The 26630-nt window shown below is 42.1% G+C and overlaps 2 protein-coding genes across 2 annotated transcripts; one reads left to right on the forward strand and one right to left on the reverse strand.

Annotated features, from left to right (window-relative positions):
- Positions 1–1276: 1276 nt before the first annotated feature.
- On the reverse strand, positions 1277–4030 carry LOC139565471 (nucleoside diphosphate kinase A-like). Its single transcript, XM_071385848.1, has 5 exons — positions 3828–4030; positions 2279–2408; positions 2074–2175; positions 1775–1887; positions 1277–1528 (listed from the first exon to the last, which is right to left on the reverse strand). Exons 2-5 carry the CDS (start codon positions 2402–2404, stop codon positions 1411–1413), a joined length of 459 nt encoding a protein of 152 aa, XP_071241949.1. The 5' UTR covers positions 2405–2408; positions 3828–4030; the 3' UTR covers positions 1277–1410.
- Positions 4031–10133: 6103 nt separating this feature from the next.
- Positions 10134–26411, forward strand: LOC139565472 (U3 small nucleolar RNA-associated protein 18 homolog). The gene is made up of 13 exons (XM_071385849.1): positions 10134–10630; positions 11043–11170; positions 13013–13108; positions 13196–13266; positions 13820–13917; positions 14139–14264; positions 14547–14721; positions 22438–22538; positions 22661–22751; positions 24137–24260; positions 25416–25590; positions 25802–25944; positions 26051–26411. The coding sequence occupies exons 1-13, from the start codon at positions 10424–10426 to the stop codon at positions 26073–26075; spliced, it is 1560 nt and encodes a 519-aa protein (XP_071241950.1). The 5' UTR covers positions 10134–10423; the 3' UTR covers positions 26076–26411.
- Positions 26412–26630: the final 219 nt, after the last annotated feature.

The following is a 26630-nucleotide window of genomic DNA, read 5'->3' on the forward strand; positions in this document are numbered from 1 at the left end:
AACCACACCAGTCATAGCATGGATACTTTGGGATTGATGTCCTTTATCTACTTCCCCAGAGTCAGATGAACTCCTAGATACCATTTGTGTGTCTCGTAGGAAGGAAGTTATAGGTAGTTTCGTGAGCCCTCACTGACTGGAAATCTATAGGATCTGCTAGCATGCTATGACTGGAAGTCTATGGGATCTGCTAGCATGCTATGACTGGATGTCTATGGGATCTGCTAGCATGCTATGACCGGAAGTCTATGGGATCTGCTAGCATGCTATGACTGGAAGTCTATGGGATCTGCTAGCATGCTATGACCGGAAGTCTATGGGATCTGCTAGCATGCTATGACTGGAAGTCTATGGTGTCTAGCATGCGCTAAAGTTTCCTGAGCCAATGCCAACTTACTTCACTGGACAAAAACACTTCATCCGACACTGGAAGTAGACAAAAGGGCCTCCCAAAATATTGTTCTGTCAAGATGTAAAGTAGCGGTTCACAATGAATCATGCATTTAATCTGGATTTAAATGTTGCTGGAGTGCCCTCAAATCAGATTCACACCTAAAACTCCAGGTGGGTGCAATTAAGGGAGAATACAAAACCAGAACGCTCCAAACCTCAGGGTAAGAGTTGAATACCCCTGCTGTAGTGAACATTAAAGTTGAGCCAATGCAGCATAGGGAAACGGACAGCTTCGACAACTGGTGTATTGTCAACATCCAGAACGCAGTTAATACCTTCCCATTTCTCTGTACTGTTGACCAAACATGCTCAAGTTAATGTCTACCAAAACATCCCATCAGGCAAGCCCCACTGATGGACACTTTCTACACGGTGAATTGGGTTGACACAATTAAGTCTACCCACTGCTGCCACCGCCCACTTTTAGATGGCCCCCGAAATCACTGGAGTATACTCAGCAACGCTATAGGACACCCTGAAGGGAAATGCCTTAAATGGCATGTACATAACATCTTGCAAATAGTTATTTATTGAAATAATTTTCCATGGCATGCCTTGCCATTTGTTATGAATATATTATAGCCCCTTCACTAGAGGCCCACATGCACTGAATTTCTTGACTTAAATCTTGAAAAGCTTTGGCAAGAGTTGAAAATGGCTGTCTAGCAATTTTTTTAATAATGTGCAAATATTGTACAAGCCATGTATACAAAGCTTGTAAAGAATTACCCAGGGGACAGAACCAATTAATGCTTTTATCAAACTTTCCCAGTCCCCTACTAAAGCCCCTGAACAGTTTCAAAGTACACTAGGAAGCTTCACGTACTCTACTCCATGATTTTTATTGACATTATTTTTAAGTGCTCTGAAGTCAAAATGTACATAAACAAATTCCAGATTACAGCATTCAGAATGGGTTTGATGGGTGAGGAGAAAACTATTCCAGTTTCATTTTATTTACTCATACAGGAATCCATTTTGGCAGCTCTTGTACTCGACCATCTCCTCTGGCTTGAACCACAAGGCGATCTCCTTATTGGCACTGTCGAGGGAGTCACTGCCGTGGATGATGTTCCTTTAACGGCAAATGAAACAAATCAGCAACTCCGCATCATGGGCTTGAGGTTTATTGGAACTACAGTCAGCAGGGTATATTACATTCCTTAATACATGCCAGTTCGATTGTACAAAATGCATTAAAGCTATATTGCATCAGATTCCTGTCCAATGATTCTTACACTCAGGTTGTACCTCTTGTTGGTTGAGCACTTAGTACTTTCCAAATCAGATTCTGTATAAACAGGCATCAGTGGACACATACCTGCCAAGCGTGATGCAGAAGTCTCCGCGGATGCTGCCGGGCTTGGAGTCAGCAGGGTTGGTCTCTCCCAGCATCAATCTACCGTTCTTCACAACGTTCAGGCCTTCCCAGATCTGAACGCAAAGGAGGGGTAAAATGGCGCATTGAGAGCGGAACAATTCATTATGTCACAACCACTGATCAAGAGTATCGGAAGTATTGTGGTTCGGTGGCTTTAGCAGTGAACCACTATACATCAAGCAATGAGCAAGCATTTTCAAAGGCGATGTGCGTAGTGCACATGTTGGAAGGATAGTTACCATGGCAACAACGGGACCGGAGTGCATAAAGGCGCAAAGGCCGCCATAGAAGGGCATGTCCTTCAGGTCAATGTAGTGCTGCTTAACGTGGTCCTCAGATGCCTGCAACCCCCCCAAAAAATTGTTCAGTGTCTCAAAATCAATATTAGTAGTTAATAGGTTTAAACAGCAATTAGCACCGCTGAATAGACAGATATTCACATACCTGGATCATCTTCATGGCCACAAGCCTGAAGCCCCTCTGCTCAAAGCGCTTAATGATATCTCCCACAAGCCCCCTCTGGACACCATCGGGCTTGATGGCAATGAAGGTACGTTCGGTGTTGGACATGGTGCTGCAACAAGAGGATATTCGATATTGAGTAACTAAAGATGGCAGTGGGCCGTCAGTGAAACACATTAACAATGGACAAATGGCATAGTTTGTCTAGGAGATTCAAACACGCTTTTAAAATGAAATTGCTGAATTAGCTGGAGTAAGCCAGGCCATTGCACAACACCTCAACCTTTGATCAATGTACAGCGCTTCAATGTCACCTAGAATGCTATGGAGTGAACAGATGTACCGGTACTGTAACTTGTGGCCAAGGACAGTACAAATCTATTCTCATCACCCATCCTCCGGAAAGTATTCCCACATACCAAATACCCCATAGGCATGGAATGGGGATGAACAATTTGCTTTCGTTGCCAACATGCAACTCATGTTTCATACATGGGCAAACGAGTTTGTTTTACTGGCATTGTAGCGTAATTACTGTCGCGCAAAGTGACCTCATGCTTTAGTTTTGTTCGGTTGAGATATATTAAAAGGTTCACTACATTCAACTGCTAACATATGCTGCAGCAGTGTGACAGCGCAGTGTTGAACTGTCCGTTGTAAACGTCACTTCAATGACTAATAAGAAGATTGTAATTCATAAGTCTTTACCTGTATTAAAAAAGTCATCTAAGATCACAACCACACCCTGCGGAACCATACGAATTGTACAGTTACTCGATATTATTACATCACGATGGCCTGATTGTTGAATAGGCCTAGCGTTTGACAGTAAACAACGAAGTGGCTAGTTAATTGGCTACGTCCAGATTTAATACAGATCTGTGTGTTTAACCGGCATTCATTTCACTTTCAAAGAGAGTTAAGGACGCTAGCAGCGCCATGAACTTGCGCACATTCCATTGTTGAAAGCGGCCATATTTGGTAGATGCCATGCCACATGGCCCGGCTTTCCACTGTCGTTAAAGAAATAAACTCCAAGTAGATTAAAGTCTGGCTTAATTGTAAAGTACTTCTCACCTACAAATGAGTTTATAGTAACAGATAATTGGCTTATGGTAACCTGTAAGGCTAAGCTAATTAGCCATGTGAATAAGCAAATTTCACCCCGCAAATCAGTCACGTTTGGTGAAACTGAAATGGACAGCCCCGGTGGTGTTTTCTAACGCCTTACATTTTCAATTAACTAACTACAAACTACAGCAAGTCATTGGTTTACTATTAGGATGGGACTTAACTGTCACTCAATGCATGTCAATTATCTGGCTAACTTAGTTGGGTAGAAACGGGTGAAGAACCACGCCATTACGTGGCATGCTAGCTAGCTAGTCAATGCGAAAGGCAGAAAACAAGCGACGTCCACCAACTTCCTAAAAACATGAAAGGAATAGAACCGATAAAGAAACGCAAAACACAACGCTGTGATTAAACGCAAAATCAAGGGCGTTGTGGCCCCACCATTCAAGAAGCATACCTTTAAAGTTGCGTTGTTGAGACTGACAGAAGACCCGTGAGACAACCGTTCTGTGAAGAGTAACAATCAGTGAGGACGAAACGATGTTGAGAGCTAGTTTATAAAGGCTGCGGAGTGAATGGGTGGGGCTTGGATGAGGTCAAAAATTGATTGACATGTTGCGTGTCTTTTAATCATCCATGTTCTTCTGTGCATTCTAGCGCAACACAACAGTTAATGGTGTGCCTGATATCCATATGTGCTGTCAAATATTCGAGTCGAGACAATGGTTGATATCAGCACACTAACCAAAACGGTATCTGTTGCAAGGGGTGTGTGGGTTTTGAAATGGGTGGACATGTTTTATTTTTGATCAAAGAAACAGGTGTAGGTGTAAATATATCAGAGCCTCACATTTTACAAACACACTATGAAACTATTTTCCTTTACATATTTTGTGGATGAGGTCTGCTTGTGGTGGCCGAAACATATGTTTTATGAGGCAGAATTGATTTGGCTGGAAAAGTGTCTAGTCTGGTATCTGTTGATGTCATTTAAGCAATAATTCCTGAGAACCCGGGAATTATTGTGTGACAACTCACGACAAGGGCTGTTTTCATTCTTGATTTTGCCGCCACCTGCTGACTGTTGCAGTTAGCGCACAATGACGTCTGTGATGTATATCTATTACGTCATACGTGATCATGTTTGAAATAGATCAGATAACATTTGAGATCAGATAACATTTGACCATTCGTTCAGTCATCAGGTTGGTTTAGTTGGTGGTCGAAAATGTATTGTCCCGCATTTTATTGCAATGTCTTTATTTAACCTTTATTTAATTGTGCCATCCTTTTTTAAAGCATTCATTTGTGATACAACTGGAGAGAATATGGAGAAGAAATAAGTTGAGGTAGGCATTGTTTTTTTTTATAGAGATGTATTTTATTATATTAAAGATAAGTCTTGCCATCTGCCAAAGTCAGAAATAGTGAGTAATTGGGTAAAGGTGATCGCCAAGGTGACACTGTGCATAGGACTTTCTGACGACATTCTGGGGTCAGAGGTCAAAGGTTATACAACCTTTTGATAAATAATGTAGGCTAATAAATGAGTTTGGGAAAGGTGATATGTAAAATCTCAGTCACAGGAGACTGAAGCAGAGAGAGAGATGGAGGACAACCTGTCCTTGGCCCGTAGAAGCTCCTCCTCAGAACTCAAATTCGTAGGGGAGGAGATGACTGAGAAGTAGGTTGCTCTTTGTCTTCCCCATACTTACCACCTGTTCTCTATGCTGTATGTTCTGCAACTGACCAAAGAACCAATCAGAACGTGTGTTTGTGGTGTACATGTATATAGGCTAGTCCTGTAGAGGTCAAGGGTTAGATCGTTTTAATAATTAACAGTACTCATCTATTTACCCCTTTTGCAGGCAATGGATTATCTTGACTGACAATATCCATGAAAGGGTGAGTTAGTGTTAGCTCTGGAATTTCTAACATCAGGAAGACGGTAAAATACGCTCTGGGTACATACCAAATGGTGCCATTTTCCATATACAGTGCCCTACTTTTGACCAGAACCCTATGGGCCCTGGTCAAAAGCAGGGCACTATTTAAGGAGTAGGGTGCCATTTGGGACATAGTCTAGATCAGGGATGGGCAACTAGCGGCCGCGGATCCCCTTTTGTAAGCCCATGGATCAATAATAAATAATAATAAGTTGGGGTCTCAACTTATTGTTGAGAGTTCGAATAGTAGAATAAACAAGGTGCAATTAAAAAATGTGGTTTTGCATCAGCAGTTTTTCTCTTTCTGTGTCAGTCACTGATAGTCACTCAATTAGCCCATGTCATTTAAAATGTAAATTAAAACATTTTTGGTGGGGTAAGTTAGTCTAAGTTAGGTAAGTTAGCTATCGAAACTTGTAGTAGTCAAGGTCGAATTACCGACTGGGCGTGGGGGTCATTGATTTTGTTAGTCACGCTCACTCAGATATCATATTTTTTCTCTCTGTCCGATGGCAAAATTAGTAGAATTGAATGAAAGTAGTTAGAAAATTAAAAGATGTTCTCTCTGCCCCATGGCAAAATGCGTAGTATTACAGCAAACTTGCTTTAAAACGGCAACATTTTCTCTACTCCCCATGGCAAAATGTGTAGAATTGCAGGAAGGAACTCGAAAACTTCTCTCCACTGTCAAGAGGGGTTCCGCTAAAATCATTTGCTCGCAAAGTGGGGGGCAGGCCCAAACAAAATTTTACTTAGGGCCCCCAAAACGCAAGGGCCAACTCTGACTGCATGTGTGGGTATGGATGTGGGTATGCAGACCCGCGAGCCAGTGCAGCCCCTCATGATGATTTCAGATTTTTTGTGGCCCCCACCCCTATAAAAGTTGTCAATCCCTGGCCTAGATATTCTATTAAAATACTACAGTAAATGTACCAGGAGCTGGCGAATCAGCACTTTGAGTCTAGACAATGGGAACCAGGTGAGCAGGCTTTATGTCTCAAAAACAAGGAGGAAGTTGAATAGAATAGAATAACTTTATTTAATCAATTCAGTTGTGGCATTCGGATTAGGTAATAAAGACATGGGCCTAACAGCACAATGTAGACAGACTTAAGTGAATATTAGATCTTGTTAGATTTTAGGACAACCTTACCCGGCTGTTCTTTTACATTACAGTTCACTGTAGTTGAGGCTTATGCTAAGTGCAAGAACATTGTGTCATGTGTGAAGGAGGCCTCTTCAACAGTGGTGGTCCCTGCCCTTGATCTCAGCATGGATTTGCCCTGGGAATACTCATCATCATCATCTTCATCAACTTCCTCCTCCTGTTCTTCAGTCGTAATCAATGTAGCAGATCGGAAAGCTGCCCTGAAAGCAGCCCCCACATGCCGCAGTGTCAGATTCAGTCTTGGGCCAATTCATTGGCCAAGCGAGATCACTAGACATAGAACTGGTGTCAGCAGACGGAAACCAACTCCCTTCCCCTCCCTACTTTCGTATGTACCCCCCAGAAGCTTATTTCTCCCCATAATGGTTGAAACAGTTATTTTCTTCACTGTGTATAAATAATGACTTCTCTAAAATGTTTTATTTACACTGAATACAGATGTAGGATCTTAAGTTTGCTACAGCAGGAAAATAATCCTGCAGCAACAGGAAATGTGAATTATTATCTGGATTATAATTAAGACAGTTTTGTAGGGGTTGATAGTTTTTTTGCAAGGGAAAATCAAGTCAGAAATTTCAAAGTGGAAATGACACTTTGATATTGGACTTCATTCTGAACAGACTAGAAGATGATGAGCCTGATGTGGGTGAAGAGGATCATCTTCATGTGATGTCGGTCCGTGACGGCTACCAGGATGTCTCATCTAAAACCTCTCAGTGTACCGATAATCGTCTGGAGAAGGAGAGGAGGACCAAGGTGCAGCGTGGTAAGTGTTCATTATTTTAATAAAACAACTGAACAAAAACCGAACAGTCCTGTAAGGTGACGAAATACACTAAACAGAAAATAACCACCCACAAACAAAAGTGGGAAAACAGGGTACCTAAGTATGGCTCTCAATCAGAGACAACGATAGACAGCTGCCTCTGATTGAGACCCATACCCGGCCAAACACATAGAAATAGAAAACCTAGACCTACAACATAGAATACCCACCAACATCACACCCTGACCAAACTAAAAATATAAACATACAAAGCAATCTACGGTCAGGGCGTGACACTCAGGTTTGTATGGTGGTGAGTAACCAGGCGATGGACCCGCTGACCGATGATGTGTCTGCCTCTGTGCATGGTAAGTAAAATGAACATTTTTCATTTATTTTATTTTGTAGTATGCACTAAATTGATGAACTCCTGTCATGTAGGATTCACTCATTTTGAGCTTAATAATTGTATTGCAATTGTGTTCATTGGATTTTCAAGATTGTGTATTATTGTAAAACATACACAACATAATCCTGAGCTTAATTATTTTATCTCTTCTGCCCCCAGATATTGTGCACAGGTCAGAGAGATGTCTCTCTCAGGCCACAAGTACCCACAGGTCCGGCACTAGCCAGGCCTCCAGTGACTTTGTTGTTGTGGACATGTCTGAGCTCCATTCCAACCGCCCTGACACTGCAATGCCTGTGAGGTGCACTTCTACAGCTGTTGCCGATACAGAGACTCGTCACGTCCCCTCTGCCAGAGTGAAGAAGAAGAGCCCAACGTTGCCAACGGTCAGTTTGGAGATCCATGTTTGGGGGTTTTGCCCTTCATTACGGCTGGAATAGAATCCAAAGCTAATGGGGTCAGAGTGAGACATTGTGGGGCGACTAATGGAAGGATGAATTTACCCGGCAACAGGTGTTCAAGAGCAGAGTGGAACCAGAGAGCGACCTCACTCAAAAGGAGCTGCCTTCACAGCGTTTCAGCACCTCTCGAGTTGCGCTGGGTAAGCGACACACAATGATGATCCTTTTCTTTTAAAGCATTGCCAAGATGTGGCCAGTGGTCAGAGTGAATGCAGCTTTACTGAGTTTAATGCTGAGTTTTATTAATCTCTGGTCCCATAATGTTTTCTCTGATCAAGGCCACTGAGTTTGACGAACTGTCAGGCAAACATTGTAGCAACTCTTACATTTCCCAAGGTCAAAATCATTGATGCTGTCATTTTGATGTATTACCGTTTGTCTGGTTGGTTTAGACTGTGGTTGGAGAGAATGAAAGTACATTTGCCATGTTCAATTCTAATCCTGCAATGTTCTCTTATCACAGATGATGATCATGTTGTCCCATTCATTCCCCAACTTGAGGACGACCTGCCACCAGCACCTGCACAGGAGTCCCGTAATTGTCCCCTGTTGGTCAGGGTGTTCCGGGCCATTTCCAGAGCCATCTCGAAACCATTCAAGGGCTGTGCTTTTTGCAGGAATAATTAGGAAAGGGTTAGCCATCAACATCAAATAAACAGTATTGTGTCTGCAGTCAAATTTAATAGACTCTCTTGACATGGATATTTGAGTAGACACTTATCCAGAGCAACTAGGGTTAAGTGCCTTGCTCAAGGGCACATCAACAGATTTTTAATTTAGTCAGCTTGAAGATTCAAACCAGTACCCTTTTGGTTATTGACCCAACACTTTTAACCACTAGGCTACCTGCCATCGCATTGGTTCTACCATATTGCTTATTCTTTTTTGATTCCTTCCTATCTGCAAACACTGAAGTGATAAGGGGTTGGCCCAACTGAACATTTCACACCAGATTTGTATGTTCCATTTACTGTGTTAAGAATATGATTTCAATATTTGTAATATACTTGCAAACTGAGAAGGTATTTCAAACTAGTTTTGTTTGTATTGACCTTGGTGAAAATGTGTTTAAATTATATTGAAACACAATATTAATACAATGAGTGGCTTTTTCAACACATTTAGATGCATATATTTCCAGTGGGGGAAGGGGTATGGTTTGAGGCCCATCATATTCTATACAGCTTCTCGGGAGAGGTTGCCAAGGTCAAAGTGGAGCTATTATAATCCTGCTGATCATACAGTCTTTGTAATGAAGAAGGGTCCATTAATAGGGGCTAGGGTCAGCCTGAGAGGTATCTGCTGGTTGGAGGCCAAGAGTGGGCTTGAAAATGGGTCATTGACAGTTGCTATTTAGAGCTTCTGCGTTCCCTTGCTCCTTCCGTCAATGTATATAATATCATATTATAGTATATAATATCCCTCTGTCTCTCTTGCACCCCTTTGATAGTTTGATTTATGATCACCTCTCTAAACCTGCAGTATTTTTACATAATAATTATCTTAACTATGGCCTATAGATGGAGGGGTACCAGGAGGGAAATGTAAGAGAATACAGATTTGTGTATGTGAAAATATAGGAAAGTTCCCATTCCCAATACTGTATATTAAGATTATATTTTTCCATTATGTATGACTGTTATGCATTTTCTATGCATAGTCTTATATCTTTATTTTGTATCATTTGTATATGTCTCTTGCCTGTTTTTCACATACTTTCACACATACCCAATGATTACACTGATATGTACACTCTCAAAGAAGACATCAATAAATAAAGATTTATGAAATAGTAAGGAGCATTAAATTCAAAATAGATTTCCCCAAAACTTTTCATCAATGACAAATGCAAAATCTGAAGATCATTTTACAATCCATGCACAACAGGGCGCAAGTTTCTTTGCCAGAACGTTTGTGTGTAAAGAGAGAAAAATAAACAATTTATTCCGAGTTCAGGGGTCAAGAAAACGGAAACACGTAATAGCGTAATAGCGAATTTTGCGCGCATCCTGCGCTCAACCGCTGACTAATAAAACATGTACACTGTTGGAGCGTTGCGTGGGCCATGAGTTCTTCTCTGTGCACATACTTTGCAACTTTGTGAAATAGTGCAGCCGCACGTTCCCTTTTCTCACAACTAGCACAGCGTTGCAGCTACCCATGTGGAAAACATTGGGTGCATGAGGCATGTTATTGTAAAAGACTAGCGAACACATTTATGAGTCTACTGAATCTTGTTAAATTCTAGCGTATCCTGAAACAACGTATAATTCGTTTCATATGCTAAGGTTTAAACGATAAACATGGACAAAGTCGGTAAACACTCTAGAAAGGGGACAAAGACGACGAAGAGAGTCTCTGAACCAGAGCCTGACTACGAGAAAGAAGTGCTAAAAAGACGCAAAAACGCCAAGGCAGTGACTGTTTTGGGCGAAGAAGATGCATCTGTAAAACTTCTTGAAGATCTTGTTTTTGGTGCTGAAGATGATCTTGTGGAAAGGCTCGTGGAGGTAGGAATTAATTAGTTACATATGGGGTGTATTCATTACGCCGATTCTGTAGCAAAACGTTTCGTCTGTTACAAAACGTTTTGCAACAACTCCAAACGCTCTTCAACGTGACGTAAAATCTGTTGGGTTCTTAAACGGAAGTTGTAGTTACTTTTACCGGTTGCCATTCCAATCCGAAAAATCGGAGTAATGAATACACCTCTGATTCCATACAGAATGATGATGCTGCCTGCCAGATGCTCAGTGGATTATGTTGCCACATTGTCAGCATGGCATAGATATAAATCCAATATTGATTGATAGTTAATTACAACCAGGTAATAGACTAATCATCTCCAGTGTCATATATCCATATCATTTACTTTTAGTTTCATTGCAGTCAGTTTTTATCAAATCAATTTCTTGTCAACAGGACAGAGAGGATGGAGGTGCCACACTTCTGGATGATGACGATTCCGATGTAGAGAATGAAGCACGGCTGAAGGTTCAGCCAACCAGGACAGCAGTATGGGAGGATGAGGATGATGATCTGGAGGAAGAGTTAGTACCTGGGACTGCAGAAGTGTCTTATTGTGTCTTTTCAGCATTGATGTCATCATGTACAATGCTTCACACTTCATGTAACTACATTAGTTGTAGTCATGTAACCCTAATGTCAATTACATGGATATGTGAATCAAACATTGCTTGTATGGGCAGTTACTGGTGATATGCATCTTTCCCTTTTGAAGACGAATCTATACGTATCTAGATACATGGGCTCCAGTATGATATAGAAACCAGTGCTTGACCTGGACGGAAATAGCTTCCGGTACTCATTTTGGGTGCCGGTACTGTTTATATTTAGGTGCAGGAGCTCCCACAATACTTTTGAGCTAATATTCTATAAGATGAAGAGGAGCTCAAGCAGTAGAACATTTGAGGTGCCGGTACTCAGCTCCGGTGAGCTCCTACCCAAGTCAAGCACTGACAGGAATGATACGTTTTAGTTTGCAACGATTTGGTTTGATGAGAGGAACGAATCGATACGATTTGGTTTGATGTGATAATATTCGATGCTACATTTGCTACATAAACACGTTCATTTTCCATTCTAAATTCAAATCTGCTGCTGATGGAGCTCATGGGCTGGGCCTTTCTGAGCTGGATCTGTTCGAGCTGATGTGTGTAAATGTCTATGGTGTATGTAGTCACCTGAGCTGAGCCATAAGGGAGAATAGTGGGCATCTACCACCCCACTATTAGATTGGGGGCGGCTTTTTGCGTAGACATCTTGACAGAAAGGGTAGCAGAAGGTGAATGTGGAACTTTTGTTAAGCCTCGGTCACACCTACAGAGTCATTGTGCTAAACGGTAAGCAGCATCATCTGGATGTGTGCAACCAAAGTTCAACATTCACCTTTTGGTGTACCAAAATGCAATGACGCAATCCGTGTGGTCGAGGCGTTATTGGTCAGCGTGCGAAGCAGCGCTCAGTTTGACTAGGCTACTGATATTCCCTGGGGTTGTTCATCATGCAAAATGACTTGTAGATCCATTTAAAAATATATATATAATTCACCTTTATTTAACCAGGTAGGCCAGTTGAGAACAAGTTCTCATTTGGCGACCTGGCCAAGATAAAGCAAAGCAGTGCGACAAAAACAACAACACAGAGTTACACATAAACAAACATACAGTCAATAACACAATATAGAAATCAGTTTACAGTGTGTGCAAATGTAGTAAGATTAGGGAGGTAGGCAATAACTAGGCCATAGTGGCAAAATTGTTACAATTTAGCATTAACACTGGAGTGATAGATGTGCAGATGATGATGTGCAAGTAGAGATACTGGGGTACAAAAGAGCAAAAATAAATAACAATATGGGGATGAGGTAGTTGGGTGGGCTATTTACAGATGGGCTGTGTACAGGTGCAGTGATCGGTAAGCTGCTCTGACAGCTGATGCTTAAAGTTAGAGAGGGAGATGTGAGTCTAGTTTTACTAGAATTTAAGAGCAGTTGGAGGCCACGGAAGGAGTGTTGTATGGCATTGAAATGCGTTTGGAGGTTTGTTAACACAGTGTCCAAAATCAATGACTGTCAACGCAGTTACATGCTTAGTTTGACAATGAAGGAGAGGAAGCATCAGTTTTCACAACAGATCAGAGTTATTTTCGGAAGGTAGAAAGAAAGTAACATGAGCAAAACCTTTTTAGTGAACTGACGATTCATAACGTTTGAGTCGATTTTCTGACCGATGCATGGTACATTTAGATCGATTTGTATCTTAAACATTGGAACCAGGGACCGATGCGTTTCGGTGAACCGTTACATCCTTAGTAGTTACGTCACTGTTTTTTAATTCATTCATTCATGATATTTCCCTCCTGTTTGCTAGAGTGGACATGACACAACGGTTCCGTAGAGACCTGACCAAGAGTGACGCAGAGGCCAAGATGTCCAAACAGAAGTTACAGCAGAGGATGAAAGAACAGTACGTGGATATTAGTAACACAGCCATGGAGTAAATAACACTGGGATCTGGTGGTTCAAACTCACACTTCCAACTCATTTTTGCCAGGTTCCAAAAAGCAATGGGTGGAATGCCGTCCTGGGCAGAGACAAAAGTCAAGAAAAAGAATAAGAAAAAAGGTAAACTCCCACATTTTGGTTATAAACATCTTCATGATCCATGTAATATGTTATGAGAGGTGCCCATCACTTATGATTACCTACTATATAATGGTGATATAGTGTGTACAGCAGGGTTCCCCAACTGAACGCGGGCCGAATTTTGGTGATTTTTATTTGGCCCTCCAAGTTTTCTGAAGTACATTTATTTATTTTTTTGACATAAAAGACTGTAAAAACACCAACAAATTATTTTGATTTTAATTTTGGATATCCGTTCCAAAGTGTTCCCACACATAATAGAGAGATACACACTGAGTCTACAAAACATTATGAACACCTGCTCTTTTCATGATATAGACGGTTTGAGATGATTGTTTTAATACAATTGTATATATGTTTGGGCTTCTTGCGGACAATTTGCAGTTTACAAATGATTTGTAATTATGCTCTGACCTCCTGACCATCGGCTCAAGAAAAAAATCGGCATGCGGCTGAATCTAGTTTGAGCCCTGCTATATAGTATACATTTGTGTCTTTTCAATAAAAGATGTCTATTTTCCAAAAACTAAAGATGACTCTGATGATGAGGATGAAGATGGAGACGACCTGATGAGGAAGACGGGCAACTTTGTGGGCTCATCCGACAGCCTCCCCAAAGGAATCATACGGGTGAGTTCTGTTCTCCCATCATCTCACCACTACTACATTTGAGGTTAAGTTAGAGTAAAACATCCAGGTCTCTCTCTGACTGCAAAGGGGGACTCTAAACCAGAGTACTTTTAGAGGTTTGGGAGTTACAAAACCATTACGTTGTCCAGTATTAGATCATGTGGTTTTGTTTACATGTGATGCTAGTACATTTATTATGGATGTATTTAACTCTCTTGCAGATGAAGAAGTGCCTACACGCCAACAACGACCGGCCGTCTGTGGACAGGCTGACCACGGTGCAGTTCCACCCCTCTGCCCAGGTTGTCATGACAGCAGGGATCGACCAGTACATCTCTCTGTTCCAGGTATTCATTTTACTCATCAGCTACAGTCTTCTCTCAGTCATTCTTGTGGCAGTCATCATGAGACATGGTATAGGGAACGTCATATATCCTTAATAATATCCTCCAGACCTTTTTTTGACCATACAAACTAAGCACACACAAAAAAAAACTCGATGGACCACCAAACATCCTTACGGATGATTACTTGATGGTTATTTAGTAAATCTGTGACACTAACAGACAAGTTTGTACTAATATTAATTACCATCCACCTCACTCTAAATGTCCCTCCTTCCTCTCCAGGTTGATGGGAAGACCAACCCTAAGATTCAGAGTATTTACCTGGAGAAGTTCCCGGTGCACAAGGCCCAGTTCAGCGTGGACGGGGAGCAGGTGGTGGCCACCAGTTTCAGGAACAAGCTGTTCTACATCTACGACATGATGGAGGGCAAGGTCATCCCTGTCCACGCTGTCAGAGGTGAGGAGGAGGAAGCCATGGGGAGTCACTAGAACCCCAAGGCTGTTCGGTAGTAATCTAACCAGTTGGCTGTTAGGTAGTGACATAGCCTTTTATTACTAGGCTTGGGCGGTGTCGAGATTGTCAAACCTTCATACCGACCTTGTGCCATCCCAGGATATCCGGTAATACTGGTACTGAACACAAACCACGCTGAGCCTTTGTAAACCCGAAGGTTAGCAATGCTAACAAGTACATGTAAAATCTCAGTGCGAACATTTTATACAGTCTCTGATCCAAATGATTTGCAGGACAGACATCCCAACTCAGTTATACAAATAACAAGAAATACTACTCACGGTTCGCTGCACACACAAAACAAATATTAGACGGCAAGGCTTGATCCAGGAAGGGATTCTCTGCTGTTACTAAGAGAAGCTTGTTTTCTGCAAGAAGCTATAAACAGTGGGGCAAAAAAGTATTTAGTCAGCCACCATTGTGCAAGTTCTCCCACTTAAAAAGATGAGAGAGGCCTGTCATTTTCATCATAGGTACACTTCAACTATGACAGACAACAGGAGAAAAGAAAATCCAGAAAATCACATTGTAGGATTTTTATGAATTTATTTGCAAATTATGGTGGAAAATAAGTATTTGGTCAATAACAAAAGTTTATCTCAATACTTTGTTATATACCCTTTGTTGGCAATGACAGAGGTCAAACGTTTTCTGTAAGTCTTCACAAGGTTTTCACACACTGTTGCTGGTATTTTGGCCCATTCCTCCATGCAGATCTCCTCTAGAGCAGTGATGTTTTGGGGCTGTTGCTGGGCAACACGGACTTTCAACTACCTCCAAATATTTTCTATGGGTTTGAGATCTGGAGACTGGCTAGGCCACTCCAGGACCTTGAAATGCTTCTTACGAAGCCACTCCTTCGTTGCCCCGGGCGGTGTGTTTGGGATCATTGTCATGCTGAAAGACCCAGCCACGTTTCATCTTCAATGCCCTTGCTGATGGAAGGAGGTTTTCACTCAAAATCTCACGATACATGGCCCAATTCATTCTTTCCTTTACACGGATCAGTCGTCCTGGTCCCTTTGCAGAAAAACAGCCCCAAAGCATGATGTTTCCACCCCCATGCTTCACAGTAGGTATGGTGTTCTTTGGATGCAACTCAGCATTCTTTGTCCTCCAAACACAACGAGTTGAGTTTTTACCAAAAAGTTCTATTTTGGTTTCATCTGACCATATGACATTCTCCCAGTCTTCTTCTGGATCTTCCCAATGCGCTCTAGCAAACTTCAGACGGGCCTGACTTAAGCAGGGGGACACGTCTGTCACTGCAGGATTTGAGTCCCTGGCAGCGTAGTGTGTAACTGATGGTAGGCTTTGTTACTTTGGTCCCAGCTCTCTGCAGGTCATTCACTAGGTCCCCCCGTGTGGTTCTGGGATTTTTGCTCACCGTTCTTGTGATCATTTTGACCCCACGGGGTGAGATCTTGCGTGGAGCCCCAGATCGAAGGAGATTATCAGTGGTCTTGTATGTCTTCCATTTCCTAATAATTGCTCCTACAGTTGATTTCTTCAAACCAAGCTGCTTACCTATTGCAGATTCAGTCTTCCCAGCCTGGTGCAGGTCTACAATTTTGTTTCTGGTGTCTTTTGACAGCTCTTTGGTCTTGGCCATAGTGGAGTTTGGAGTGTGACTGTTTGAGGTTGTGGACAGGTGTCTTTTAAACTGATAACAAGTTCAAACAGGTGCCATTAATACAGGTAACGAGTGGAGGACAGAGGAGCCTCTTAAAGAAGAAGTTACAGGTCTGTGAGAGCCAGAAATCTTGCTTGTTTGTAGGTGACCAAATACTTATTTTCCACCATAATTTGAATAAATTCATTAAAAATCCAACAATGTGATTTTTTGGATTTTTTTTCTCATTTTGTCTATCATAGTTGAAGTGTACCTATGATGAAAATTACAGGCCTCTCATCTTTTTAAGTGGGAGAACTTGCACAATTGGTGGCTGACTAAATACTTTTTTGCCCCACTGTATCTATTGTAAGTTAGCAAACCAAATGCACAACTGCAGAGTATTTAGCACATTTTAGACAATTAACTTAATAGTTATAAGTTATCTTTGAATGGCATTTAATGGCGCCGGATATATATATTATATTTGAGATCATTCGAAATAGCCACCCTTTGCCTTGATGACAGCTTTGCATACTCTTGGCATTCTCTCAACCAGCTTCGTGAGGTAGTCACCAGAAATGCATTTCAATTAACAGGTGTGCCTAGTTAATTTGTGGAATTTCTTTCCCTTAATGCGTTTGAGCCAGTCAGTTGTGTTGTGACACGGTAGGGGTTGTATACAGAAGATAGCCCTATCTGGTGAAAGACCAAGTCCATATTATGGCAAGAACAGCTAGAATAATCAAAGAGAAATGACAGTCCATTATTTTAAGACATGAAGGTCAGTCAATCTGGAAAATTTCAAGAACTTTGAAAGTTTCTTCAAGTGCAATCGCAAAAACCATCAAGCGCTGTGATGAAACTGGCTCTCATGAGGACCGCCAAAGGAAAGGAAGACCCAGAGTTACCTCTGCTGCAGAGGATAAGTTCATTAGAGTTACCAGCCTCAGAAATTGCAGCCCAAATAAATGCTTCACAGAGTTCAAGTAACAGACACATCTCAACATCAACTGTTCAGAGGAGACTGCGTGAATCAGGCCTTCATGCTCGAATTGCTGCAAAGAAACCACTACTAAAGGACACAAATAAGAAGAGACTTGTTTGGGCCAAGAAACACGAGCAATGGACTTTAGACCGGGGGAAATCTGTCCTTTGGTCTGATGAGTCAGAAGTTTAGATTATTGGTTCCAAATGCCGTGTCTTTGTGAGTCACAGAGTAGGTGAACGGATGATCTCCGCATGTGGGGTTCCCACTGAAGCATGGAGGAGGAGGTGTGGGGGTGCTTTGCTGGTGACACTGTCTGTGACTTATTTAGAATTCAAGGCATACTTAACCAGCATGGCTACCACAGCATTCTGCAGCGACACGCCATCCCGTCTGTTTTGGGCTTAGTGGGACTATCATTTATTTTGTAATAAGACAATGACCCAGGACATTGACTTAACACACCTTCAGGCTGTGTAAGGGTTATTTGACCAAGAAGGAGAGTGATGGAGTGCTGCATCAGATGACCTGGCCTCCACAATCACCCAACCTCAACTTTATTGAGATGGTTTGGAATGAGTTGGACTGCAGAGTGAAGGAAAAGCAGCCAACAAGTGCTCAGCATATTTGGGAACTCCTTCAAGGCTGTTGGAAAAGCATTTCAGGTGAAGCTGGTTGATAGAATACCAAGAGTGCAAAGCTGTCATCAAGGCAAAGGGTGGCAACTTTGAAGAATCTAAAACATTTGTTTTAACACTTTTCTTTGGTTCCTACATGATTCCATATGTTATTTCATAGTTTTAATGTCTTCTCTATTATTCTACTATGTGGGAAATAGTATAAATAAAGAAAAACCCTTGAATGAGTAGGTGTGTCCAAACTTTTGACTGGTACTGCAGGTTGGGGTGCCTTGTAAGAATCCGACCGCGAGTGGATAACCCGCCTCTACCATCAGTCCTATTAGACAACGTGCAATCATTGGATAATAAACTGGATGAGCTCCGATCAAGATTATCCTACCCACGGGACATTAAAAACTGTAATAACTTGTGTTTCACGAGTCGTGGCTGAACGACGACATGGTTAACATACAGCTGGCTGGGTTTTTCGTGCATTGGCAAGATGGAACAGCTGCCTCCGGTAAGACAAGGGGTTGCGGTCTGTGTCTATTTGTCAAAAACAGCTAGTGCAAGAAATCTGATATAAATGAAGTCTTAAGGTTTTGCTCGCCTGAGGTAGAGTATCTCATAAGCGGTAGACCACACTATTTACCAAGAGAGTTTATCTATATTTTTCGTAGCTGTCTATTTACCACTACAAACCGATGCTGGCACTAAGACCGCACTCAACGAACTGTATAAGGCCATAAGCAAACAAGAAAAATGCACATCCAGAGGTGGCGCTCCTAGTGGCCAGGGACTTTAATGCAGGGAAACTTAAATCCTTTTTACCTCATTTCTACCAGCATGTGCAACCAGAGGCAAAAAAACCTCTAGACCACCTTTACTCTCCACACACAGATGTGTACAAAGCTCTCCCTCGCCCTCCATTTGGCAAATCTGACCATAACTCTATCCTCCTGATTCTTGCTTACAAGCAAAAACTAAAGCAGGAAGTATCAGTGACTAGCTCAATACGGAAGTGGTCAGATGATGCAGATTCTAAGCTACAGGACAGTTTTGCTAGCAAAGACTGGAATATGTTCCGGGATTCTTCCGATAACATTGAGGAGTACGCCACATCAGTCACTGGCTTCGTTAATAAGTGCCTTGATGACATCCACACAGTAACCGTATGTACATACCCCAACCAGAAGCCATGGATTACAGGCAACATCCAGACTGAGCTAAAGGATTAGAGCTGTCAATTTCAAGGAGCGGGACTCTAACCCAGACGTTTATAAGAAATCCTGCTATGCCCGCCGACTAACCATCAAACAGGAAAAGCGTCAATACAGGACTAAGATTGAATCTTACTACACCGGCTCCGAAGCTTATCGGATGTGGCAGGGCTTGCAAACTATTAGACTACAAAGGGAAGCACAACCACGAGGTGCCCAGTGACATGAGCGAACCAGATGCGCTAAATGACTTCTATGCGCACTTCGAGGCAAGCAACACTGAAACATGCATGAGAGCACCAGCTGTTCCGGACGACTGTGTGACCACGCTCTCCATAGCCGGTGTGAGTAAGACCTTTTTAAGTCAACATTCACAAGGCTGCAGGGCCAGATGGATTACGAGGATGTGTACTGCAAGCGTGCACTGACCAACTGGCAAGTGTCTGCACAGACATCTTCAACCTGTGCCTGACCGAGTCTGTAATACCAACATGTTTCAAGCCATAGCCCCTGTGTCCAAGAACACTAAAGTAAACTGCCTAAATTACTACGGTGAAAGGCTGGTCATGGCTCACATCAACACCATTATCCCAGAAACCCTAGACCCACTCCAAAAGGAACGTGAGAATGCTATTCATTGACTAGTGTTCAACACCATAGTGCCCTCAAAGCTCATCACTAAGCTAAGGACCCTGGGACTAAACATCTCCCTCGGCAACTGGATCCTGGACTTCCTGACGGGCTGCCCCCAGGTGGTAAGGGTCGGTAACAACACATCTGCCACACTGATCCTCAACACGGGGGCCCCTCAGGGGTGTGTTCTCAGTCCCCTCGTGTACTCCCTGTTCACCCATGACTGCATGGCCAAGCACGACTCCAACACCATACGTTTGCTGACGACACAACAAGTGGTAGGCCTATATCCCCAACAACGATGAGACAGGCTATAGGGAGGAGCCAGGATTAAAAACCTCTCCCTCAACGTGATCAAGACAAAGGAGATGATCGTGGACTACAGGAAAAGGAGGGCCGAGCACGCCCCCATTCTCATCAACTGGGCTGTAGTGGAGCAGGTTGAGAGCTTCAGGTTCCTTGGCGTCCACATCACCAACGAACTGCCATGGTCCAAACACACCAAGACAGTCGTGCAGAGGGCACGACAACGCCTATTCCCCCGCAGGGGACTGGAAAGATTTGGCATCGGTCCTCAGGTCCTCAAAGTTCTACAGCCACATTACATTTACATTACATTTAAGTCATTTAGCAGACGCTCTTATCCAGAGCGACTTACAAATTGGTGCATTCACCTTATGATATCCAGTGGAACAACCACTTTACAATAGTGCATCTAACTCTTTTAAGGGGGGGGGGGGGGTTAGAAGGATTACTTTATCCTATCCTAGGTATTCCTTAAAGAGGTGGGGTTTCAGGTGTCTCCGGAAGGTGGTGATTGACTCCGCTGACCTGGCGTCGTGAGGGAGTTTGTTCCACCATTGGGGTGCCAGAGCAGCGAACAGTTTTGACTGGGCTGAGCGGGAACTGTACTTCCTCAGAGGTAGGGAGGCGAGCAGGCCAGAGGTGGATGAACGCAGTGCCCTTGTTTGGGTGTAGGGCCTGATCAGAGCCTGAAGGTACGGAGGTGCCGTTCCCCTCACAGCTCCGTAGGCAAGCACCATGGTCTTGTAACGGATGCGAGCTTCAACTGGAAGCCAGTGGAGAGAGCGGAGGAGCGGGGTGACGTGAGAGAACTTGGGAAAGTTGAACACCAGACGGGCTGCGGCGTTCTGGATGAGTTGTAGGGGTTTAATGGCACAGGCATGGAGCCCAGCCAACAGCGAGTTGCAGTAATCCAGACGGGAGATGACAAGTGCCTGGATTAGGACCTGCGCCACTTCCTGCGTGAGGCAGGGTCGTACTCTGCGAATGTTACCACATCATCGAGAACATCCTGACTGGTTGCATCACCGCCTTGTATAGCAACTGCTCGGCCTCCGATCGCAAGGCACTACAGAGGGTAGTGCGTAGTACGGCCCAGTACATTACTGGAGCCAAGCTTCCTGCCATCCAGGACCTCACCTGGGATCATGAGCAGCAGTGTGCGGTGTTTTCCTTTCTGTTTTCCCATTTGCCTACACCTCCAACACCTGCTGAAAGTACTTGGATGTGCGTATTTTCTTCAGCTTTTGTACATATTACCTCAATTACCTCGACTAACCTGTGCCCCCGCACATTGTATATAGCCTCGTTATTGTTAGTTTATTGTTCCTCTTTTTTTAATTTTAATTTAATTTGTGTTTTTACTTGCTTATTTTAGTAAATACTTTCTTAACACTTAATTTTTCTTAACTGCGTTGTTGGTTATGGGCTTGTAAGTAAGCATTTCACTGTAAGGTCTACATCTGTTGTATTCGGCGCATGTGACAAATCAAATTTGATTTGATATCTAGCTGGCAACCATTTAGTTGTGTAACTAGGGGAAAGGGAGATACCTAGTCAGTTGTACAACTGAATGTATTCAACTGAAATGTGCCTTAACAAATTTAACCCAACCACTTTGAGTCAGAGAGGTGCAGGGTGCTGCCCTAATCGACATCCAGGTCAACGGCGCCCGGGGAACAGTGGTTTAACTGCCTTGCTCAGGGGCAGAATGACAGATTTTTTGCCTTGTCAGCTCGGGAATTCAATCCAGCAACCTTTGGTTTACTGGCCCAACTCTCCTACCCGCCAGGCTACCTGCTGCCCCTAGATCACCTGGCACGTGGTGCAAAACATTGAGTGATTCACAAGGCTCCAGTCTCTCTCGTTGTTGTGTGCTTGTAAACCAAACACCATGTGACTGGGAGCTACCGGTAAGCTTCATAATGAAATATTATGTGACCGTTGAAATTAAGAATGGGAACTGCTTTATCTCCTAACGTATTGCACAAATTGACTGCAGGTATTTACTTAAAAAGTAACTACAAATATTCAAATGTATAAAAAGGAAGGTTTCAACTGTGTTGACCGTATTGAAAACCATCCCATGGCTTTTTCCAAATACCCTGTTTTACGGTATACCGCCCAAGCCTAGTTATTACTGCGCAAATTATTGTGTTCTGTGATTGGTTTGAAGATAAAATCGCTATATATTCTCAGCCAGACTGTTCTTTTTTTAAATGGGTAGTGGGTAAATGACTGGTTGTGTGATTGAGTGCAGTAACAATTATGATTGTCCCCCAGGTCTGAGGGAACAGAGGGTGAAAGAGTTTGAAGTCTCCCCTGATGGAGAATCCCTCCTTCTCACTGGCACCTCCGGATACCTCCATGTGTTAACAATGAAGGTAAGTGATTGTAGATGGCAAATACCTGGTATACCACACATCCAAAATGGATCAAAATGTAAGACTCCATTTTGGATCAGGCGCATACATGCATTGCATAAATATCTGTGTTTTTTTTTCAGACAAAGGAGGTAGTGAAAAGCATGAAAATCAACGGAAACATTGTGGGAGTGGCTTTTTCCCAAGACGGCAGCAAAGTCTTCACCAATTCTGGTGGGTTTTACCCTGGTCTAAGACACACAGCCTAACACCCCAATCACATCCTAAAGCCTTTTTTAGATTTTAGGTAACGCTTCAAAATGTGACTTTGGGCGACCTGGCCAAATTCACATCGAAATGTGAGTTATAGATCTGTCATTCTCTTTGAAAGCAATTCTAAGAAGCAGTAGATTTGTTCTATGTGTGCTATTTCTATGCTTCACATTCTTAAGTTAGTTTTTGTCTTTTACTTTTGGTTTTGTACACCAGCTTCAAACAATATTTTTCTTTATGGAAAATATATTTAACAGAAAAGGGTACAATGATTCTCTACACCAGTGGTCCTAGTTGGTCACCAAACATTTCTGTAAAAAAAAAAAACGATAAATCCTTGTTCCTATTTTTTGTATTTGTTTCGTGTTGTTGGTGGTAGGTGCACTTGATTCAGCAGCCCTAGCACTGGAAAGGCAAAGTGTTCCCATTTTGAAAAATATCATGTGTCTGAAGGTAGAACTCCACTTACCCAGCAGGCCCAGAGAGCAAATCAAGTGCACCTTCATGCCTACCGCTGGCCAATCAGATAGCTCAGATCACTGTGTATGCACTCGAGCCATAGACTGTAAAAAGAAGCCTCGAGCGCACAGCAAAGTTGATACTGTGATATTTCAAAACTTTTAGCCATGACTAGAGAGACTAGAGAGCGCTGCTGTTTTTATGATTAAGTTCATGTTGAAGTTGTTATTCTCCCTACATCCACTCACACTGCAAGCAGTATAGCAAAGTGTTATTAGCGGCGTGTCTTTTTTAATATATAGTAATATTTCCCTTTAACTGGCTATCTGATTTAACAACGTGAATTGGTGCACGAGGCAGAAATAATGCAGTGCGACTTGAGTTTCGCCGTCGGCTGGAAGCCTCACCGCTGCTCTCTCCTTCCCCTCAGACTGACCATCGGATGCAGGCCATCAGTCCAGTGAAATAAATAAAAGCAAATGATTATGCTCACTCAGCTGTATACCTATACCTACAATTTTGAAATATAATTTCAAAATGATCTGAGAAGAACAACATTGGCAGGGCAATTCAAGCATAACCAATTTGTAGTGATAATGTATTGGGCATTTTGCCTACTACAAACCTCAATGCTACAGAACAGTTTTTAATAGGTTAATATTTAATTTTTTGTCATGTTTAAAAATAATAATGTAAAAAAAAAAAAAAATTTGAGCGGTAGATCTGGGCTTTGAATTTTGACTAAGGAAGTGACCACTGCTTGTTTTGTCACAAACTGAAATTAGGCGAACTATTAGCATTTTAGCATATTGCACCTCTGCATATTGCACCTTTTTTAAAAGCTGTACATGGGTACCTGTATGTACCAAACTTTTTTGATGTTGCAGAGGAGGGTGAGGTGTACATATGGGACATGAGGAGCAGTAAATGCCTGAACAGGTTCACAGATGATGGCTGTGTGAGTGGGACCTCCATGGCTGCATCCAAGAACGGACAGTATCTGGCCTGCGGGTGAGTCAGCCATTTTGTTTTTAACATTTTCCATGTCGTTTTGTGATGTAAGGTTGTTGGTGTGTAGCTTTATTCATTTATTTATGAATTCATCCATTTCCTTGCTGATGTGATTCCGCAGCGATAGTCCCTGTCGTTTTGTGATCAAACCATTGCAATGTTTGTATTGTCCTGTTTGTCTTCCTTCAGATGTCTTTTTTTGTTTTTATGCATGATTCTGCCACAAAACCTTCAGGATAATTGGGTCGTTCCACCAATTAGGTGCCTTTTTTAAGAAGTGTAACAAATATTAACATTCTGTCACAAAGAGCATGTTCAACTTAATAAAAAAAACATGTTATCCCACTTTAAGCGATTAAATAAAACATTTATAGTAAGTGCCTATTATGTGCCAAATAAAGTAACAGGGTTGACGATTTCATCTTTAATCAGCCATACATTTCCTCGTGACGGGGGGAATGGAATCTTGTTTTGTGCAACAGGAAGTGTTAATTAAATGCAAGCTTCACACAAAAAAAAATGTAGTTAAAACATTTCTAGCCTGTCTGTCCGTGGGTAACAGGGTTGACATGTTATGCTCGACCGGCTCAGTTTTCCACCACAAAACACCGGAAAATGGCCAAAAAGAATAGAACCAGCTCACCTGCTTTTACTCTATGATTTGACTCTTCGATGTTCTATGTTTTTTTAGGACGAAAACTATTTTAAAAGGAATAGTTTCACGATATTAAAACCAGAATTCAAGTAACGTGTTTGATCTTAAAATGAAGGAAACATGTAAATGAATCACATGAAATAAATTATCTTCAGAAATGACTTTGTCAAAGCAACAAAATTACTAGGGCTGCACAATGATGGTGAAACTTGGAGAAATGTTGGGGTTAAGTGAGTTAAAATCTTCCTAGATTTGGCACTTTATTCATATTTAAAAAATAATTTTTAAAGGATTTATTGAATTCTCCATGTGGTCTACGTTTAAAGGGCACTTCATTTAACATAACAGGCTTTTAAATTGTAATATATGTGCACATTTTCTACTTAAAATTTCAACGGCATGCCAAAGGCACCCATTTCATGGAATAACCCAATTCTATTTTTTCGTATAGATGTAGCACACAAGTTCACATTCTTTTTCTACCGTTTCTATCATCTCAGGTCAGCGGCAGGTGTGGTGAACGTGTACTCCCAGGAGGAGTGTATGCGGCAGAACAACCCCAAGCCTCTGAAGACCATCATGAACCTGGTGACCTCTGCCACCTCTCTCCGCTTCAACCCCACCACCGAGATCCTGGCCATTGCCTCCAGGGCTGACGACGAGGCTGCCCGATTGGTTAGTCTCTCTCTTTCTCTCTCTCTCACACACAATGTTGTCTTTGTCACCATAACAGCTACACCTGCTCTCTTGTGAATACGAGGTTTTATTGCAGCATGACTTGGATAGTAATCAAGTTTGAGTTGATTTAAAAGGAATTAAAACCATGTCTCTCTTTCGATGTCATCAAGTCTCTCCAAGTGCCATATGTCTACCCTTCTCATTTCAGGTTCATATCCCCAGCTTCACGGTGTTCTCCAACTTCCCCATATTCCAGAGGAAAACCATATACAGGGCCCACCGCCTGGACTTCTCCCCGAACAGCGGCTTCTTCTCTCTGGCCAACAACAAGGGCCATGCCCCTCTCTTCAGGTGAGTCTTGTTTTTTCAGACATCGGAAAATAAAAAACATCAACACTATGGGTGACTTTTGATACAAAAATAAATATATTAGAATAATAATTAGGTTTATTTTCAGGTTGTTGCATTACAAAGACTTTTGATGAAGAGCATCACAAGCATGCTCGTAATCAACATCAAGAGACCAAGCTTCCTCAATACAACTACCGTTGTCTTCAAGAAGACATTTTACAATGAAAAGGACTGTAAACATTTCAATGATTTGAATTGTGAAATCAGTTATGGTAATTTCATCTATGAAAGTGTCACAGCAAGATACCATGTTTTTGTTATCCTGTTTTTTCCCCCATCAAATTTGAGTGATTACATTTTTTTAAGTGTTCTGTTTTCAAAATGCATGTCCTCTATATTTCTTTCTGTCTACTTTAGGGTTTGACAAATGTTTGTATAATGGATCAAATACAACTTAATTTCCTTGATACTTGCCTATTATTATAGTTTCTTCTGTTTCTAGATATCTCGGAGAACAATAACATTATAGATTGACTATAATGCTTAAACTAGTATAGAAAAGCTGTCAAACTTCTATGCACTAAAGCCCCGTTAGTCTACTCCATGTTGACCTGAAAATCTGTTGCTACCAGCCACAATAATGGATTAGAACTACTCACTGTGAATTCCATTTTGACCAAAGCGCT

The sequence above is a fragment of the Salvelinus alpinus genome, chromosome 36, assembly GCF_045679555.1.
Source record: "Salvelinus alpinus chromosome 36, SLU_Salpinus.1, whole genome shotgun sequence".
Lineage (NCBI taxonomy): Eukaryota > Metazoa > Chordata > Actinopteri > Salmoniformes > Salmonidae > Salvelinus > Salvelinus alpinus.

What these genes read in the sequence shown, in the direction of transcription:
- LOC139565471 (XM_071385848.1), bottom strand. Translation starts at nt 2,404, where the DNA reads ATGTCCAACACCGAACGTACCTTCATTGCCATCAAGCCCGATGGTGTC. An exon ending in CCGGTCCCGTTGTTGCCATG is followed by an intron (nt 1,888 to 2,073) that starts GTAACTATCCTT and finishes CTTTGCGTTCAG; the next exon opens with ATCTGGGAAGGCCTGAACGT. An exon ending in TTCTGCATCACGCTTGGCAG is followed by an intron (nt 1,529 to 1,774) that starts GTATGTGTCCAC and finishes TTGCCGTTAAAG; the next exon opens with GAACATCATCCACGGCAGTG.
- LOC139565472 (XM_071385849.1), top strand. Translation starts at nt 10,424, where the DNA reads ATGGACAAAGTCGGTAAACACTCTAGAAAGGGGACAAAGACGACGAAG. An exon ending in TCCCCAAAGGAATCATACGG is followed by an intron (nt 13,918 to 14,138) that starts GTGAGTTCTGTT and finishes ACTCTCTTGCAG; the next exon opens with ATGAAGAAGTGCCTACACGC. An exon ending in TCCATGTGTTAACAATGAAG is followed by an intron (nt 22,539 to 22,660) that starts GTAAGTGATTGT and finishes TTTTTTTTTCAG; the next exon opens with ACAAAGGAGGTAGTGAAAAG.